The sequence below is a fragment of the Ammospiza caudacuta genome, chromosome 6, assembly GCF_027887145.1.
Source record: "Ammospiza caudacuta isolate bAmmCau1 chromosome 6, bAmmCau1.pri, whole genome shotgun sequence".
Taxonomy (NCBI): domain Eukaryota; kingdom Metazoa; phylum Chordata; class Aves; order Passeriformes; family Passerellidae; genus Ammospiza; species Ammospiza caudacuta.
In genome coordinates, this window is record NC_080598.1 from 39,222,029 (window position 1) to 39,242,605 (window position 20,577).

At 34.6% G+C, this 20,577-nt stretch overlaps 1 protein-coding gene across 1 annotated transcript in view; it reads right to left on the reverse strand.

Annotated features, from left to right (window-relative positions):
* Nucleotides 1-20,577, reverse strand: part of HEATR5A (HEAT repeat containing 5A) — a 64,610-nt gene that overhangs the window by 35,399 nt on the left and 8,634 nt on the right. Inside the window, exons 2-15 of the mRNA XM_058807922.1 lie at nt 20,066-20,149; nt 18,863-19,110; nt 17,608-17,819; nt 14,703-14,811; nt 14,018-14,167; nt 13,590-13,761; nt 11,456-11,616; nt 8,696-8,951; nt 7,448-7,603; nt 6,493-6,743; nt 4,014-4,125; nt 3,009-3,161; nt 1,625-1,724; nt 868-977 (exon numbers count right to left, since the gene is read on the reverse strand). Coding sequence (XP_058663905.1) covers nt 868-977; nt 1,625-1,724; nt 3,009-3,161; nt 4,014-4,125; nt 6,493-6,743; nt 7,448-7,603; nt 8,696-8,951; nt 11,456-11,616; nt 13,590-13,761; nt 14,018-14,167; nt 14,703-14,811; nt 17,608-17,819; nt 18,863-18,988 — 2,068 coding nt within the window. The 5' untranslated portion in view covers nt 18,989-19,110; nt 20,066-20,149. The remainder of the gene's footprint in view (nt 1-867; nt 978-1,624; nt 1,725-3,008; nt 3,162-4,013; nt 4,126-6,492; nt 6,744-7,447; nt 7,604-8,695; nt 8,952-11,455; nt 11,617-13,589; nt 13,762-14,017; nt 14,168-14,702; nt 14,812-17,607; nt 17,820-18,862; nt 19,111-20,065; nt 20,150-20,577) is intronic.

Genomic DNA, 20,577 nt, shown 5'->3' on the forward strand with positions numbered 1-20,577 from the left:
ACGACAGCTTTAAGGCACAGGTCAGGGACTTGCCCCAATTCCCTTAGCAGTTACCACTAGATGGAGCAGATTATTTGAGTAAGGATTCCTTCCAAAATACAGAGGACACAGCTAATTTAGAGCATGGTTGCACCATATTGTCTCTATCCTGAAGAATACCCTCTGCTTCTCTTTACAGCTGACAAAGACACTATGGCTCCTTACTGCAGTTCATAAACTACTGTACAACAAATGATTTAAAGACAACAAAGATATTAAATATTTCAGCTGAAAGGTAGACTCATCCACCTACAGTGCATAGTTAATCGATCAGAGACCTAGATTCTTTTTGTTATGTTCTCCTATAAAAACTCCATCCCCATATTTTGTTGAAATTGTTCTTTAAATACAAACTCTTTATCCACAATCTGCACAGAATCAGATTAATATATCTCTAATATAATGTAAAGCAGTTCAAAATTTCTAACATACTTCATTAAATCAATTAATTTGAATTCTTTCAATGGTATATATCTCCAATTAGTTTAAGCTAAAATTATATCTCTGGGAATTAGGATTTAATGGAAAAGTAAAATGGGCATCATTGAAGCATTGTCTAACTTCAAGTATCAACCAAAAATAGAGGAAAAGTGTCTATTTGTAACAGAGGTCTGTTTTGATATGAGAAGGGAAAAAAGATCATGAACGCTAGCTTTTCAAAACTCACAGTGACTTTGCTACAATTCATCAAACTTAAATAGAGGGAATAAAGTTTGTTTTTTAGAAAAGGCAGAACTGATTTTTGCTGGCTGAATATGTGTTGGACAAAAACTTTAAAATGAGCCCACAGTATTCTTAATGGATTTCTCCTTGCACGGAAACACGTACCTTCGTAGGTCTTTGGGGGCAATACTGCTAGTAACTCATAGAGTTTCTGTCTGTAAACTGTTGATGGTGTTTTTAAGGAATTTCCATATGACTTGTATATTGAAGAAAGTCTAAAAATATAAAAAGCATGTCATAGATAGGAAGGACTCCAAGTTTTATGTAACACTCCAGTTTCAACTGAATGCTTTTAAAATTTACACATATTAGAAGTACATTTTGATTTGCACAAATAACAGTAAAAGGAAACCAATTTATTTCACATGGTCTGACAGAATGTCTGTTGTCCATTTCCAAGCATTATTTTCATTTTATACTAGAGAAATAAACAAGCTTTCTATTTATTTGTATTTATGACAACAAACTTTTGTGGATATATTTCTCTAAGTTAGAGCTTGGAAACCAAATGCATTAAATTGTTCTATATTCAAAAAGCAAAAGTTTAATAAAACCCTTTCCAGCTTAGATCTGAAATTAAATACAAAAAATATCCATGTTTTTCAAAGCATATTCTTGAACTTAGTTTCTTATTTAATAAAAAATAATGGTATGTAAATGCAAATGTGTATGTTTTATTAAAAAAGCAGTATATAAAAACAAACTTAAAAAACTCTTGCAATCAAGTCTTCCTTAGATTTTTCACAACACTGGAATCTGCAAACACAGAAACACTGATTTTTGTCCCTTGAAAAGAAATTTCTTTAGAAAGTGCACTAATCAAATACAAGCTTTTCAAGTAACAGTTTTTACACACACTTACTGTGTCAATAAATCAACAGCACTTGGGAGAGGAGGAAGAAGTCTCTGAACAACTTCATCCGTAAGAAGACCAGCACAGTGGGAAACAAAGCTTTTAATAGCTACAAAAGGAATTGGATTTCAATTTACTTAGTGTGAGGTAAGTTGAAGGAAAAAAAATCACGTTAGCAAAGTAATTACATTACTACATCACTAATAATGAATAAAAGTAGAAATGAAAAAAGTCAGATGCACTGTTTTGGTGTCTCAGCTTGGACATTCATATCCTGACTTTTAATTGCATATATAAATGCAATTACTTTTTGCATTCTGTTATGAACTAAGTGATGGTATGTAACTCAGCTTCATGGTAATTCATAATAATAATGAAAAGAAAATAGGAAGATAAGTGACCTACTGCTTACTTTACTAGTTTTCCATTAAAATTTAGTTCAATTACTGTACTCTAAGAACCAATCAGCATGTATATAATTTACAGAAAACTAAACTTGAGTTTAATTTCCAAAAGCACCTAAAGAACCTACCATATTAATTATCTATCATCTAAAGATAAAAATGTTGAAAGGTTAATTGTTCAGGTATTTCTAAAATTAAATTGCTATTGAATTCAACATCTTCTGATGTATCTTAATAGTAAGAGAGTAGGGTGCTTACTATACCAAGACTCACATTTCTGGAAAGCAAATCACCCTTTAGTACTCTAGAATACAAGACTGAAACATGTTCAGCATTTCAAGATCACTGGGGCAATTTCTTGGAACCCCAAATTCACAGTATTTCATGATAAAAAACTGCAACCTACCAGAAAGCAGCCACATTCCAAGTGCTGTTTCCTGGCTGAGAATTGCAACTACCTAATTGAAACATTTACCCAAGTCCTTCCATTTTCACAAACATGTTTGAGTGACTCACTAATTCTGTTTTGCTTATAGTAAGTTACCTGGTAGAAAACAAAACCACTATTTTCCAAACATAATAGACTGTATAAACAAGAGAACACAGCCTGCTTTGGATCTTCAGTCATTGTTGTGATTTGTTTGCTAAACAAGAGAAGCAACCTTCCTGATTATCATTTATTGCTTGAAAATCAACTGATTAGAAGAAGGAGAGGAAAAACTCTCTTGGGTTTTTGGGTTTGTTTGTTTGTTTGTTTTCCACCACAAAATGAAACATATATGATACATAAGCATATATTAATTGATATATAAGCATATATATGTTATAAAGCATGTATGTTACATATGGAGGGAATATAGACTTTACCATCTAGTGAAAAAAAATCAACATGGAGTGTTCTTTTTCTTTCAGAAAGAAAATTAACTAATAAAATCAACTAAAATTAACATATAACAAATATGCAGAGAAAGACAGTAAATTCTGCTTACCACAGAGGGCACCAGCACGACCTTCCAGTGTTACTTGCCAGGTAAATGCATCTCCTCGTGTCTTCTCTGTTTCCAGGTCTTTAGGGGATGATGGAAAGATGCACTTCCACAGTAACAGGATTCGTGGCAGATGATGCTGGACAACTGCAGGACCTGTAAGGATTGGTAGTTGTCAGGCCAATGCAAGGATTAATAGAACTAAATTTTCTTTCCTTCTCTTTCTTATTGTGTTCACAAAATCTCTGCAGGAGTGAACAAAACCATATGCTGCTTTCCCAGCCTTCTCTTGTGTAATTTCTCAAATATTTATTGTTTTGGTACTTCATTTTCATATCTCACTACATACCCATTGACACATTTACTAGTACATTACCAAACCAGCTACAATGCCTGTTTGTTACAAAGTACAGACCCTGTGGATCACCAGCATGAAAGAGATGCAAAGATAAATAGTAATGTTCAGAAAAGCAAACATTTGTTTTAGGTTAATCAAGTACAACAACATAAAAAAAGGAGTTGTTGGGCAGAAGTAATATGTTATACATAATACTGAAAACATTAAAAATATGACCAAAATAAAATACGTTCTTCATTAATAATTTATTGACCACAGTCAATAACCTGACCAGTAATACATCTTAAAAAGTTCTGTAAGATTTCAAATGCCTGACAAGCAGGAAATGCAAATTATTAGCTCATTTTTTGCTGTGACAAATATTTTAAAGTTCTTTATGATCACTTGGTTAGATTTACTTCAAAATTTATTATCTAATTAATAGCAGTCCCACTCCAATCACTATTATTCAAACATAGCTCCCAATGAACTAATAGTAAATTTGAAAGAGATAACATTTTTATCTCAGAAAGTTTTTCTAAATATTTCAACATTTGGGACTTTAAAAATTATTTTGCAGCAGTAAATTAGACAAAACCTCAAACAAAAAATCAGAGACAGAACACTGAACACCATAATGTAGATTAAGAAGAACTGTAGAAAGCTACTACCTAATGTCATGAGAGCAGCTATCAGGAGCCATCCAGCCTGCATTCGCTGCAGTGAAATGCGACTGTTCTGAGAAGCAGAACACAACAAATCCTCTGCTACTGTCATGATTACCTTCAAAGTAAAAGAGAAAAAGAGAGAATCACATTTTGGTAAATACCAATTTTTTTTCAATACTATTTGGTGTAATACTTAAACCTATTCTCTTGCTCCCAGATTTCCATCTTCCTCTTACACTACGGCAATAAACTCAGGCCCATGAAAATTGCAATTCCTGACTTCAGCACTAGTCTAGGATGGCCTCAGGAGCTCTCCGGAGTACTTAGTAAGTTCCTTTGCTGCTCTGTACGCTCTCCTTTATCAGCAGTAAAATGACAACTGATAATTTCCACAGGAATGTGCATTGGAAGGATACAAGTTTTCTGACATTCTGTTTATGTCACAATGTATTCATGACATCTATGAATTATAGCTCAGAAGAAAGGTTGAGAGTGGTAATTATCTTTTTTATCCTTGTGGCAGAATAAAGTCTATCGTTTTCTCTGAATATTTACCAAATCAACAAATGGTATGACTGACAAATAAATTAAAATAGTATAGTTAGAATTAATCCTATTTTAGCTGCTCCAGAATAATTGCACATGCCCTCTATGTGCTAAATGCAAGGTGACTCCACTTGTCACCAAGAGGTACCTACAATTTACATTGAGGAACACTCTTGTGCCCATGCACAATTACCTCAGTATGTCTACAAATGCTCTAAGTATTCTGCATGTTGTTTGCTTCAATTATGTTTCACAAATGCTAAAAAACATCTTACATCTTGCATTATGTCCAGTCTCCAAAATAAACTGCTCATAAGTCAGTATTCCAAGTAGAAGTGTTATTATCAAAAGTATCATTAAAAAGCTTAAGATAGAACATATCCTTACATAAATTCTTTTCACACTTAAAATGGTATGAAAGGCTGCATATGAAAGTTTGCTTCATGAATGTTTGAGATTTTTACACTTCCAAAACTTCATCTGATGTCTTTTTTCCAATCTGAAGTATTAGTTTCCCCAGTTCCATAATGCTACCAGATAGTTGTAAAAGAAGAAATGTATCTGTATCGATTCCTGCTAGAGTTAATACATTTGATTCTAAAATAAAACAGTACCTTTTAAAAATTATACTACTAAAAAAATCACTAAAAACGTAGAATACATATACTACCCATAAAGCATACATGCTAGAAATGATGTAATTTCATGATTTCTGACAATTTTTCTCTGTGTACTAGCAGGAATGCCTTATATTTGAAGATTTTTTAAAAACTGAATTATAAGCAATAGAATGTTAAATATATATAAGCTCACTAATTTTTCTTTATGTTCCACCTGCAACTCTATCTCCTCTCAAAGGAAAATCCATTAATACAGAAGAGCTTCTCTACAGATCACTACTGTCTATGTTTGATATTTCCTTCTCAAAACTGCTCTATTCAACACTGGTCTCTTTCTGCTCCTCAGAAGAAGAACTAGTCTGGAATCTGGCAGTGTTCCTAGGAGAGAGCAGAAAAGGGCTTTTGTCAACTGTTCTGTTCTTCCCCCCACCAGCTTAGTACAGAATACAGTGTTCCTCCCATTTTTTGTTGTGCCCTCCCATACCTCCTCCCTAGCCCTATTTCATCCTATTACATTCCTCTAAAAGAAATCTTTGTTAAGAATTATGTTTCTCTGTTAAACAGAAACTTCAGCTCTGCTTAGGCGCATAGTATCTGAATGGCACATTTTATCTAAAAAAGCAGGCAAATGCCATCCATTCTGTTCTCTCTGCATGATCTTTCAGCAATCACAAGGAAAAGTTCATCAGTCAGGACTTTGAATGTCCAGAATGTTCTTAATGTCCGCTGACACTGAAACAGTTATTTCCAGAAGAAAGAATGTAGGTTTCTACATCATGCAAAAAATTAGCATGTGCTGCTGACATTTGTGATCCACCACAGTTTTCCAAACATGAGTAACTCAGTGAATAAAGCTCCCATTAAGATGGAAACAGCTCCTTCTCCCAGTCTTTATTTCTAGAGCTGCATATCCTTAAAACTTCAGAGCACAGCATCTTCTATCTGTGCTACTGAGGAGATTGGCATCTTGACTGAGTCAATGCAAGAAGCTGATTTCTGTTATAGTCTATAAAACAAAAGTGTCTATCTGTTGGACTTGACCAACGATTTTCAAGATAACTGCAGTTATTGCTGTAAGCACTGACTAACCTGTACACTTGAGAGTCATTCCCAAGAAACAGGATTTTTTGCTCCTCATACATGTGAGAGAAACAATTGCTTATTTGAGTCATGGTATGCTTCAAAGTCCTCTTCTTGAGGAACCAAAGTATCTCATCAGTATCACTGGGTATTGTGATCATGTCACTAAGAAAATATGCAAATACCACTGCAAAAAAATACAAGAACAGACTATATGAAAAGTATTCACATCATACCTTCCCTTTTCCATGTGGAATTCCTAAAGGACAATGTTTTGCTGCACCCAGCAAAGCAGCCACAGCAAAACTATAGCCAGTTACTGCTTCTGGGCAGGATTTCAATGCACTGAGGCGTTCAATGCAACGATCCAACAGCAGGGACACATGAGAGGGCAGGGCTACAGCAATACAGCGCAAACACCACGCTGCTGTCAGTCTAACTGAAATGCTGGGATGAACAATGACAGAAATTACTGCCTCCAGAACACCTGAAAAATAATATGCACAAACACACTTAAGGAAGAGGCAAGCAAATTGTCAAACAAGCAAAAATGTATACACAAGACTGGCAAACATAACATGATCCAATCTCTATACTTCTCTTGAAAAAGTACTATTATTTTAAAATAATTGTAACAAATTTAAATAATTAGGCTCTTTTTAGAAAAAATTATCCTGGATGAAAAGCAACATTATGGAGAAAACCCAACATATTGCACAGTTATCCCTCAACATACATAGAAAATATCTGTAAGCTTCTGTAAGGAAGCAGAAATCCATGCCATGGCTGCAGCTAAATAAGAAAAATAAAGGTACCCAGCTCAATCAGTTTTATTATAAACATTATGAAGTGTTGCAATTTAAATATGACCCTTAATGGAGTAAATTAAATGAAGATTTTTTTTTTTTAAACTTACATACTTGTACAGATTAGGAAAGATACAGAACTCTTTGGGCAATGTCTAAAATTTTCCTACAGCATGTAAGGCAGACAACTTTCCCTCCTCCTCCCCCCCTCTTTTTTTTAAAGTTTCTTGGAAGAAAACAGAAAATAATACAAGAATTATGAGGACCCTGGTTAGGAGACTGAGCACGAGAAGAACATTCATATAAAATCAAAGAAGATCACAGTGAACAAACAAATATAAATTTGATTTGCACTCTGGTTCACAAAATAATTCAGGGCTTGTACCTGTACTGGAGTCTTGCAGTAATGGTGCTGCTGTAGTTCCTAAACCATGAATGAGGCTTCCGAGCTCCTGAAGTACACACACAAGCACATGTTGACTCGCTGTCACATCTGTTGTATTAATTTTTGTTTCCAAGTTACCATCACTTATTGCAGCATCTGATAACACAATAAAAGAAAATCACCATGAAATCATTACCAAAATCAAACAAACAGATGGGAGAAAGTTTTTGGCAAGAGAAGATGTTTTTACTACTAAACGAGCTTTTACCACTTTTATTATTGTTTTCATAAAGGGTTACCTTCACTGAGACAAGTACATTTCTTTTACTAAAAGGATGGTGTGGTAACATCTGTGAGGGCAATTGTGTGGATAAATAGAAAATACTAAATTACTTATCTTTACATCATAGGGAACAGTAGCTAGCAAGAAGAGTGCTATTGTCTGCCCTACCCAAAGTAACTTGAATAAGACATACTTGGATATAACTAGCCAGATTTTACTGTATTGTAGGGAAAAAAAAGAGGAAGAAAAGAATGAAATCTTGCAAGATCAAGCAAGTGGGAAGGCAGAGATATGGAATGAAGAGGGGGGGAAAAACATTATGTTTGTTGAAGGTTTATATTTTGAGGCACAGATCATTATGTCTCTTTAGACACAAAACATTTAGATATTTAAATCAGATACAACACGTACACCAGAGGACAACAGGTTATGCCCAGGATTCTCTTTCTTCTCCTCCAGAAGGACAATGGTGGAAGATCAGAGGCTTTTTCTGGAAGCAGTGTACAAGACCTTATCATGCAAGAGATCTTTTTTCTCCATGAGAAAAGCTCATGTGTCATTTAGGAACAAATGCTTCTTTTTTGAACCTTCAGTAGCGTCAACTGCTCTGAACAGGAAGGCAGGATCTGACTGGAAATGCATTATCTGGCAACCTTACTTACTTTACAATACTGTCTGTATACTATTATTGCAATTATTTCATTTGGTAATGGTCAAAATTTTATTTGCCAGGAATAGAATGTTAAAAAAATCTGTATATACTTATGTGGGTACACACAGACACACAGAAGCAAATAATCAGCCCAAGCTAAAAACAAAGCAGTCCATCAAAAGCCCTCTACATTATCATGGTAATAAATCGGCACTATATATTCTATTTCTGTGGATTCTGGATTAGGTAGTTGGACAATCACTTAAAAAAGGAAAAACAAAGGCCTGAATGGATAATCTTGTTAGACCCATACCTACAACTTTCTTCAGTTTCCAGATGGCCTGACAAATCTCCTTGGCAGCTGCAATCTGAGCCTTTTCCCCAAGCAGGCCTCCTACAGTAGCTCGAAGGATGAATGAAACACAGCGGCGACAGCCGATAGCATCCATGGCACTCTGAACAGCCTTGGGGTGAGACTGAGACACAAGATCCAGAATATGAGATAGGAAGGCAGAGAAGTTCCTTTCAAGCCATTGTGCTCCTAAAGTAGACACAAATACCACATATGCCTGAAAGAGATTTCAAAAGAAACGTACTTTAGAGGAAAATATGTGGAAATTCACTGCTAATTATCCTACATGCTTATTTTTTTAAACTTCACATTGCCACAACTAGAACACTAAACAGAAATGATTTAGAAATTTATGCATCCATAAATCACATACTTTCTCACTTTCAGATATCTATATTTTTTAATATATGTATTACTTTAATTTTTAAAAATAATTTAAATTACTATTAAAACTGTTATGGGTCCCTTCCAAGTCATTGTATTCTCTGATTCTGCACTAGTAATATTGCAGCCTGCTTTGACTGTAAGTTATTTCAAGCTGCTTGCCCATGTCATCTCATTCCAGAGTGTGAGAAATGGCAGTTTACCCTGCACAGCCACTTGTTATGTAAAACATTGTGTTCCCACTGAACAACAGCTTCCAGCTATTTAACATTCTGCACATGAACCCCAAATTTAATGTATGAATGCATTTTGAGAACTACTATGTTACAAAACTATAACCCATAACCCAGAGAAAATCTGGTTATTAAAGGGTCTGAATCAGGGAATATTTGCAGCCCCCAAGCACTGTTCTTCAACCCAATGAATTTTAATAGTTTGCCTTGCAATGGAGGTACCATAAAAAGACTGTCACCACAAAGAGAAAGAATGCAGAATCACTTTACAAACCTAATCACCACAAGACCATTTATTTCACCACATAATAAGCTCCCCTACAATTGCCTTCTATGTGCATATGTTGGATGCTTTTAATGAATAGATCAAAAAAACAGAATACAAAAAATGAGAATATGCAAATGAGCACACAATTCCTCGTAAGAAAGGAATTTTCTGCTATAGCTTATATCAATCTACTTTCAACTACTGCTTGTATCAATCAATTTCTGTATTTACCTCATACATGCTTTGTCTTCTGTCTAACATTCACAACAAAATTACTCGTTTAAAAGAAAGGGAAATATTGTAGACAAAATAATTATACTATTAGATCCTGTTAGCAGGTTATTGTTCTTGACAAATACTACTTAGGCTTCATAATGCATCAGTACATTACCCTGGTTTTACAGATTTCAAACCTGAGGAATTTAACAGGATAAAGACTTGTGAAGAGTGGCCACGTGTTAAACTCTGTCTTGAACTTGGCTTGAAAAAATCTAAAATCCTCTATATGTAAGAAGTTGTCTTCAGAGCCTTTCTTATTTTTAAATTCATAATAAGCTGCAACTCACTAATTAATACATTTTTTAACTGCACGTGTTTTCTATTCACAAGCACTGAAAAATTCACAATTTTTCAACCTTTTTTTGTAGAAACATAGCACTATTTAAACTGTTCTGGTCCAGTTTGAGTGTACCATGTGGCACAGGTACTACTGTGTTAACATAGATACATATGAAAAAGGAGACAACTTCCAAAAACCAGGACAAAAAGTCAAAACATTGAACTGAGATATCTGATATATACCTGGAAAACTAATAAAACTACCATGTATATAGAACACCCTTGAAATCTCTGGCATGCATTTTCTAGGCAAATAGCTGTCAAGGTATTATTGTTTCGTAGCTTTTCTGTTCTCTCTGCCAAAATTTAATACTTCCACTCAGCACGACCTGAGCACAGAAGACAATTTGTAGCACCTTCTAGCTGTTTCACTGCAAAATGTGGCAGCTTGTATCAGTAATGCAAGCTAATTTAAAGATCTTTTGCACAGAAGTTGAAATGTACTGACAAAAGTGCCTTACTGGCAAAGGTGGTTTTCATATAGCTGTGGGACTGTAACATACTAAAATAATCACACCTACTCGTGCATCAATGTTCATCATGACCTTTAGTCTTGAGTCACAAGTTTCACATTTGAATATCTACAATTCAGCATGTTTACATCTAAGATGATATTTACAGAATGAAGCCAACCTGATATTATCTGAAAAATTTGTACTGTTTTTACCAGCAGGCACTACATGGCCTGGCTTCAGTCCTGTTCACTTCCTGTTCTTACAAGATTCTATGCTTTGAGCAGCCTGGAACACAGCAAAACAGATGCTGGCTTTTTCCACTGAATTCTTTTCCTTACTTTTCATGCACTTACTCAAAGCAGAAACAACCTTTCAGAACTAGACTTGGAATTCCCTATACAGCAGGAAACTATTTCAAGTTCAAACATTTCTTGTAACTTCTCCCTTTAATTTTCAAATGTAAGGAAATAAGTTTTAAATTTAAAAAAATGTATTTATATCATTTATTTGAAATTCCTATCATGTGAAGCTTTCACAAGTAGTACATATTTAATTTTTAAAATGTCAAATTCTTGGGTAAACAATACGCAACATCAGAAGTCTCTTTTCTTTCTAGTGTGACTCAAGATGTAAATTCTTATTTTCAAATGTATACATTTCATTACAAACACAAAAAAAGGACGAAAGAAGAGATATATACAGAGCAAAGCAATTATACAAATGTTTGGCAATCTCAGAAAATCATAACTGACATAATCCAAACCTGGGTGACTCCAACTCTAACATCTCTGCTGACTGAACTGGTCCCTTTCAACATATCACCACTGGCTCGCAGAAATCCACAACTTCCACGCAGAAATCCAGTTCCCAATAGCTCCATCACATCCTCCAAAGAGACTCTGCGGAAGTTATGCTTGGTGGACGCTAAGAACAGATGTACATCTTTAGAGGAATAATTCAAAAACTATATTTCAAAAGTAGAGTTTCAACTCTCTTAATTTTAGTAAAAATAATTTGCACAAACTCGGTAGCACAATCAAATCCAAATACTGTTTGAGTATAACTTCACAACAGAAACTAGGACATTTTAGCTCTCAATGCTCCAGCAAAACAAAGTATTTCTCAAGTTTTTCTGCTTTAACTACTTTTAAGTAGTTGAAGCCATTACTTAATATGCATATTTACATTTACCCACCCTCAGTATTTACCATCTATGCTCCCTCTGCAAAAAAGGTCTACTCCTACCACCCACAGCTTCATGGAAATCCTTACATATTACAGCTTACCAGCAAACACAACCTCTATTCCAAACCTCAGACAGGGCAGATCCCCCTCTACTACACTTAGCCAGGTAAAGACACAGCTACAGGTCCTCTTAGAAAAAATATCAAGTCACCTTAGCATTTAAGATAGTCCTCTAAAAGAGTGAGAAAAATAAAATATGCTTTCAAGTGTTTAGGAAAATTATCCATCCCAAATTCCTATTCCAGTGCTTTATTTCTTGATAGAAAGGTCATTTAAAATCCACGCTGGGATATGTACGTGTAAACTTAGCACAATGACAGCACACTGTGCAAACTGTCCTAAGATTTTCACTGCGTTTTTCATTCTCTTTCAAGGCTTCAAATGAGAAAAGGAATGAGAGGATTGCAGATAAAGATGTCCAGAAAAAAAAAATTAACAGAACCCCCTCAATATCAGCAGGTTATCAGATGCAACGCACAAATTTCGGGAGTACAAACTTCTTCATGTACTGCTCCCTCCACCTCTCCCCCAGCCCCCTCTAGTCCCCATCTAGCTTCTGCCCCACTTAGCTCTAACTCCTTTTTAACTAAAAATAACTAAAATAAGGACAAAACTCCTTGAAATAGCCAACCAAATAATTTATAAGCTTCTTATATAACCTTATCTTAGAGCCTTAGAAATAACAAGTACATTGCTTACATAGATTAAAGGAAACTAATGAGTCTATAAAGAGGTCAGAATATTTTTTTTTATTTTATTGAGAAAAATGCTGATTTTTTTTTTCTGTAACACAGTAATTCTCTCCAAACATTTCTGGGGGAAATACTTTGTAAACCAAGACTTCAGAGTCTACAATGCAAATACACAGCCTCAAGGATTCTGAAAGACAGTAAGTTGGGCTGAAAGGCTGAAAGGCATGTCATTTTGTCATTTGCTGGTTGTTGCACTGAAGGCCTTCTCTGCTGTCATTAAAAGCAGAACAATCAGTCTCAATCACACTTATTCTGCATCCTGTTATATATTACTTAGATTACAGTTAGACATTTACCTTGGGGCTTCTAAGACTAAAACCACTCAGTCTGAGTCACACAAAGTATTGGAGATGGTAACTTAGTGCCAGGATGCTTCAGCCAACTCAAGTACTGTTACATAGCTGTTGTGTGAACAAAACTGCCTGCCAATTTCTGCTTCTGATCATATTTATACTGCTATCCATTGACAATCCAGATGTTGTATCGACTACTGCAGAAAAACAGCTTGAAGGTATCCCTAACTTTTTAGTCTGACAGAGAGACTGCCTCAAATCTATTTCTAAACTGCTTAAATTAATCTTGCTTTTCAATTCCTGAAGTTACTAATTTTTCTCCATACAACAGCAATCTCATAGTGGAGAAAAAGTTTTACTAACTATTTTCCATTGTTCATTATTATAGATAGATAGATAGATAGATAGATAGATAGATAGATAGATAGATAGATAGACAGAACCAAAAACCAGCACTTCACAAGAAAAAAGACCAAATCAGAGATATGAACAGTCAAAAGAAGCTTAAAATGTGATTTTACTTCAGGCTTCAACAGAACTTGAGAGATTCTTATAATCTGACAAACTTTTACAGATGAGGAATCAGCAAAGAAAGTACATGTTTTACCTGTTATCTGCTTAGATGTTAGAGCTCTAGCCAATATTGTGCCTAAAAGTTTTGAAACCGCTAATCGTACATCATAATTGGAACCTTCAAAGGATTTAAAACATAAGGTAACAACACTATCCAGGTCCGTACTCCACATAAATATTGCTTCATTTTGAAGTTCAAGAAGACACTAGACAAAAAAAGGGAAACAAAAGTGTTTTGACATGGAAAAGCACTCAGTAAAAATTTTAGTTCGCTGCATAATACACTGAGTTCTCCCTAACAAAATACTTGCTTCATAGTAAAATTACTTTTATTTTTTCTGCCGAGTTAATATCAAAGGAACACACACAAGCAAAGAATCTTTTTACCTCCGTGTTCATCGATCATTGAAACAGAATTTAATGTTTTAGGGAGCTACTTCAACAGCTATTGGAGCAGTTTACCTTAGCAGCAGCACAGCGGACAGCCATGGATCGATCTGTCAGACATGATCGGGCAGCTTTGTAAATATCCCTGTGACAGGGGACAGCAGCAGCTCCTAAACCATTTAATATATTTTGCAAACTAAGCATGATTTCATAACGACCTTGAGACTGAAAAATGAAAAAGAGAAATGTTAAAGTTTTGTAACCCTAAGTTCCTTGGAAATTCAAAACACCAACTACTGAAATAAGTAAGGAATGGCTGAGTCTTTATTAGAGTCTATATTAGAGATCTATTTAGACTGAAATAACTTAAAGCAGATAACTCACCCCAAAATTCTATAAGCAAATGAAAATAGTAATTCTGTGTTCTATTGAAAAGCAATAATTACAAGTATAAAGCCCAAAACAAAAAGTACAAGCTATAGAAAAAATGTTCTCATTAATAATGTAATTAAATTTTCTAATTTATCAAGTGCTTTCATGAAATCAGATAAAGAAAAGTTGTGATCCATCCTTTTTATAGTCATAATCCATTAACTCTAATACTTCTTTAGAATTTAGACACTGATTTTTATCTGACTTCTCACAATTTTTTTTTTTTGTATTTTGATATCATGCATTTTCTCTTATTCATTGGTCCAGCTACCAGCACTAAAAATCCTTTTATTTTTCCATTCATTTTTTAAACATGCTGTTCCAATACCTCTGCATTCTTCATTGCTTTAAGCACATTCCCAACGGTGTCAGTAAAACTGTTTCCCAAAATTCTTCCCAATTTTTTGTATAAATAGCCCAAGCATACCACCGCAGCACTAAAACAAAAGCAAATCCAAAGACGCGTGAAAATGGATGCACTAAGAGATGAAAGGGATTAAGACGACTGAAGTAATCAATGTGCAAACAGCAAAATAACTAAATAGGATGTCCCAAAAATGTAAGTGGATCATCAAAAGAGAAAAAAAAATGGTCTGTATGTGGCACATACCCTCTAGAAGAAATGCAGATACAAGGGTTGCTAAAGTAACTGGGATAATACAAGAATTCAAGTAATACAACCTTCCAGTACATTTTGCAGGAGGAATAGTTCTCACATCCGCCTTTAAACCTTGACATTAATTTCTTACTAAGCATGCTCTGTGTCATGCTGCAGCAGATGCTGCCAGAAGTAGTCAGGGACAGGTTTATTTACAACTTGATGGTTGACACCAGGCTGCAAATGGTCTAGTAATTACAATTCTGTCATTTATGTATCACAGTACGTAATAAGGAAATACCTTGAAGGAAATAAAACTATAAACCCACGTCCCTTTCATTGTAGATAGATTCTGAATTTAACATTCAGGAGAAATACCTGACAAACAGATTCTGTCTGCTCACTGGCCTTTCCTTTAGCAAAGGCGAAAAATGCTAATATTGAGAAAAAAAAAAGAAAAATAAAGAGGTGCCTAATCCTTTGAATAATTAGTTAATGAAAATGCTTTGGCTTTGTATTGACAGATCTATAACAGATCTATAAACCAATTAATTTCTTGAATATAAAGAGAAAAAGAATTATATGCTTAATCAGCTTTCAGCTCTTTTCCAGACCTACTTAAATATGTAGACATTGCTGACCATCCCCTTCAACAAACATTTTGCTTATTCCTCAACTGAATTCAAGTTCCACACATGTAATTTTAAATTCTCATACTGAATACATTCTTAATTTAAAAAATATATTTACTATTTACAGTAATTCCCTAAATGCACAGGAAGAAAAACAAACCTAGTATCCTTTATCTCTTATTATACTACAATATTACTTTCATTAAAAACCTGGTTTTGTTATTGCTTTTATCCAACTCAGTACACACCAACAATCTGGATTTAAATTTTGTTCATGGTGTGCCTGGGAATGAAATTACAATTTTCCAATTTCCCTTCTAAATTGAGCATCTGATGGTCACAGGTACTCTCTTTAATAAAGTAATAAGCTGCATTCATGCCGCTTGACCTGTTTTTCTGATTTGGTAGAGCATTCACATCATACTGAGTTTTAGTAGCAAATGAGCACCTAACTAAGGCTTTTTTTAAAATGCTTGCGTAAAACATTTTCATCTTCCACACTGAGGAAAGAAGAAAAGTGATAATCTATGAGATAAAAGACCAATTCACTGGAATCTGTATTTAAAGGAGTTCCCAGGTGTATCAACATATTGTGAACACTGATGGTGAAGTGTTGCTACGAGACAACATGGGCATGCATGCTAAATGTGGACAGATGGCAAAGACAACACTTTAATCAAGGTCAAAACAAAACAAAAAAAGCAGTTTTTCTACACTGAACACCAAGTATTTAACATATTTGCACCCTAAGATGAAAGATTTTACTCAACACACAGTTCTGTAGTTCCAATTATTTTCTGTAGCCTGTTGTCCCTGTGTCAGTTCTACCAGAAATCCCTTTACCAAAACTTTATTGAAGAAAATAATATTTTACAATTACCGTTTTCTCCACCTCTTTCTTCCTCTTCTTACCACTGCTTACATACCCAGGAACAGGTGGTGTACACTGCCACCTCTCTCCCTCTCCCCCAGCTACTACTCAGCATTCTGGCTTTGATCATCTCCCATTTCTGTTTTACTGCCAACAGCCTCCCCCATCCCTCCTTGCTGTACTGAGATCAACCACTTCATCCAGTGGCACATCACAGCTGAAGTGGGAAGACCTGCAGAGCTCTCTCCAACACTACAATTCAACTCTAATGTTAATGCACATCGTTGTTAAGAATGTAGTATAGCAGTAATTTACTTTGCAAGACTAAGATCCTTTACAGCAAACTTATTCCTAACTCAAAAGACTGTACAAGAGATCAACTGGAACAAGAACGAAACAAAAAAAAAAGGTATAAGAAAATACAACTTACTCCTTGCAAAATCTATTTTCAGGAATCTTTACTAGTGTTGTCAGAAACAAGTTTAGCATCCAAAGTAAAGGAGGAAGAGAGATCCTGCTCTGCTTTCAATACCATATCATTAATGCAAAAGGATGTTCATCTACCTTTACCACCTTCTATCTCATATTTATTACCATCATCTTTAATTTGCCTCAGTATAGTGAAAGACGTGCATAATTTTGGGAATGAAGGTTATTCATAACATTTCTGCACATAAAGATTTGGCTTCACATTCAGAAGTAGCCATTCATGTTTCTCTGCTCTGTTGGTTAGGCTTTCAGTATTTAGTTACAAACATCTCAGATGTTTTTAAATATATCCAGTTTCCCACCTGAATAAAGAAATGTACTCAGCACCTGTCTTTTATACCTGCAGTTGTGCTTGTCTGTTTTACTGCTCTTCTCAGCACTATTATTACCTTTTCCTTCTTTTTGAAGCACCTGTCATCTCATAACTCTGTTTTCTATTGTGGGTATTCTCCCTGGCCTGATTTTCATTTGTCTGGCTGAAGACCACCAGGTATCTTCTACCCTTTTGGTTCCTGATGCTCATATACAACATGGACTACCAGCACAATCTTTGTTTTATAACATATTTTGTGGCAGTGAACACAAATGCATCTCACACCTTATTACCACTGGATCTGAAGCTTGAGGGTACAAACACACTTACAGTTTTGTAGGCAGGTAACTTGGAGAGTCATCTTTACTCCGAATGAGTTCATTGCATTTGTCAATTGTTTGGTAAACAGAAAAAGTGTCTCCAGTGCTATAAAGTACAGCTAAATTCTTGGCAAGAAGCCGTCTGGTAGGAGGTCCTGGTGAATTGTTTAATAAAGAAGTCAATTGTTCAACCAGTTTCTTCTGGTTTTCCCTTATGTCAGCCTGGAAATAAAATCAGTAACCAGTTAAAGTTCAGTTAAATTTAAAAGTTAGTTACAGATGATTAATTCAAATTATCTTTACTTTTCATTACTACCATTCTGATAATGACATTCTGAACCACAAATGAACATTTTATTGCCTTTTTATACTTAAAAAAAGACATTTCAAGTATGCAAATATTTTATTCTTCTTAAAAACCCAACACTTTTTTCAGAGCATAATTATTGCTAGTAGTGTTTCAAGTGTATTTTCCCTGTGGCATGTCAATGCTTAAATCTTTCACCAACAAAGCTGCCTTTTCTTTCTTTTTTTAATGCCTGTTTTAAAATAAAAGAATTAATAGATAATAGTAAGTTTAGCAGCAAAGAACTTTAAAGAAGAAGCTGAGTTTCAAGAACTTGAGCATTAGAAAAGAAAGAACTTCCCTTAAACAATTATCCAGTCTTACATACATTTTTTAATACTCTTTAAAAAAAAGAACGTCGTGGCACTGCTTTTCATCTATGTATTTCCATCACAAATAACAAACCTTAAATAGCATTATGTTAGTTAGTTTATTCTTACATGTCTACATAACCTACTCAATATATACCAAACAGTGAATCAAACAATTGGAGAGTTAGCTGGAAATTCATCTTTTATCATTTAACTAGGAAAATTGAAAAAAAAAAAAAAAAAACTAACAACAAAGAGAAAGATGTTACATTCCTGCTTGGTAGAGAAGCATCAAATAATTGTGCAACACTTGGTGGAAGCATTACTGACATTCTTCATATTGGGTCTGCAAAATCTTGCAGTAGTAATAGGAGTTAAAAATAATTAAATAAAAAGAATTAAAATTCCTTTCATTGGACAAGTGGCTCTGTTGTTAGAAGGGCTGTGACCAAGAACTTATAACATTTAGAAAGCTAATCCTAACACTGAATATACTTTTACTCCTTGTACATACAAGGCATGAGGCAAATCACATTGCAGGCTGGTCTTTGATTTAAAACAAAATAATAAAAAGATGGGCTTTTCTTCTCAAGTCTTATCACACTTACTCTGCTAGTCACTGGTAAAAGTTTTTCCAAAAACTGTAACCATTCAAAAATGAACTCTGCTTTTTGAAATTCACCAAGCTGGTTATATGCTTCTTCATTAAGTAGTAAACTGTGAGCTAACTCCATTCCTTGAAATTTTCCTCAAATCTCCCAACAGAGCGGAATGAAAAAAAATCCAATGAACTATCGAAACTGCATCAATCAGTTTTCTTCCTCATTAATATCCGGCAAATCAGAAGTTTGAACACCTAAACAGGAAAAAAAAAGTTAATAAAAATCACATTATATATAATATTAATGTTTGACTTACTAAAATTAAAATTTCAAAGGAAAGTCTAACATAGAAAGGAAATTATATATATGGAAAATACTTCTAATTATATACCCCCCCCCCCCCAATATCTAAATGCCATATAGCCTCAAAATATAAAACAGAATATTCTGTAGGCTTCACATATAAAAACAGTCAGGGAGATTCTGGTAAAATGTCAACCATCTTTCAAACTCCCAAGCAAATTATCCTTTTCAGAGGTCACTAAGACTGCTGAACGCAGTTTTTCCTATGCAGTAACAATACTATAGTGTAAAGTGATCCCTCAAGTAGTAGATGGGCAATACAAAGCATTGGTAAATAATTCAGTACTCAGTCTGTCATCAAACACAGAGCAGAAGGTTACCTTTACCACTTGCTACACATTTTAAATATAAAATTTACTCACAAAAAAAAATTATTCACATTTAATTTATCATCATGAACTGTCACTTCAAATCCACCTGAAATACCAAGTAGCTTGACAAGGCACCACACTATAAAATAGCGAGTAGATCTAAGTATACATAGCACATTATACCTCTACATATTTTTTCTGCCTAGGTACATAGAAGTTCACAATGTATTGGTCATGTCACTCCTACAACACTCACAGAATTTAGCTCTATCCTCACATTTTTTAAACATACCAAAAAAAAGTAGGATTAAGTGTAGAGTTTCATCACTGCTTAGCAAGAAAATGACATGTATAAGTCACAAATGGTCCTTTTTTCTCCTCACCCAAGGCCTGTTCAAATATCTACCATTTCAAAACCACCTACAACCACAGCAAATTACCCAATTTACATGCCCATCTCAGGATTACAACTCACAGTTGTTTTCCCTAACTGAAAAGATCAGAGTCTGTTGTCAGACATTAGCATTTAACTCACCTAGCAGATAATTCCTCCTCATTGTAAAAACTGTCTCTCTGCTGCTCCAGGCTTTTGTATCATGGATGTTAAGAACCCAGTTTTCTAGGAAAATAATTAATGTAAAGATCAATGTTAGGAATGAAAGCACATAAGATACAAATGTTTCTACAGAAAACAAGAATTTCAAAGTCTTGCAATACCAGCAATGTTTATTAAGTAATAGCTCACCAAAAAAGACTGGACCTCCATGAATATTATTAGCTCTTTATATACTACATTTAAATTCAACAGACCCACCATATACACCATACAACTGGGGTAATTTAACTACTGAAACCACCTTTCTCATTTCTGTTTTGTTAACTCAGTTCAATTCTAAACCAGTAAAAAGTAAGTTCAAACAGCATTATAACCATAATAATTTTCTAGAAAGATTATCCAACAACCAGCAGAACTGGCAAAGGTGATTCAACTGTTCTGAAAATTTCATGTACAATACTATCTATACATGACATGAGGATTATCAACCC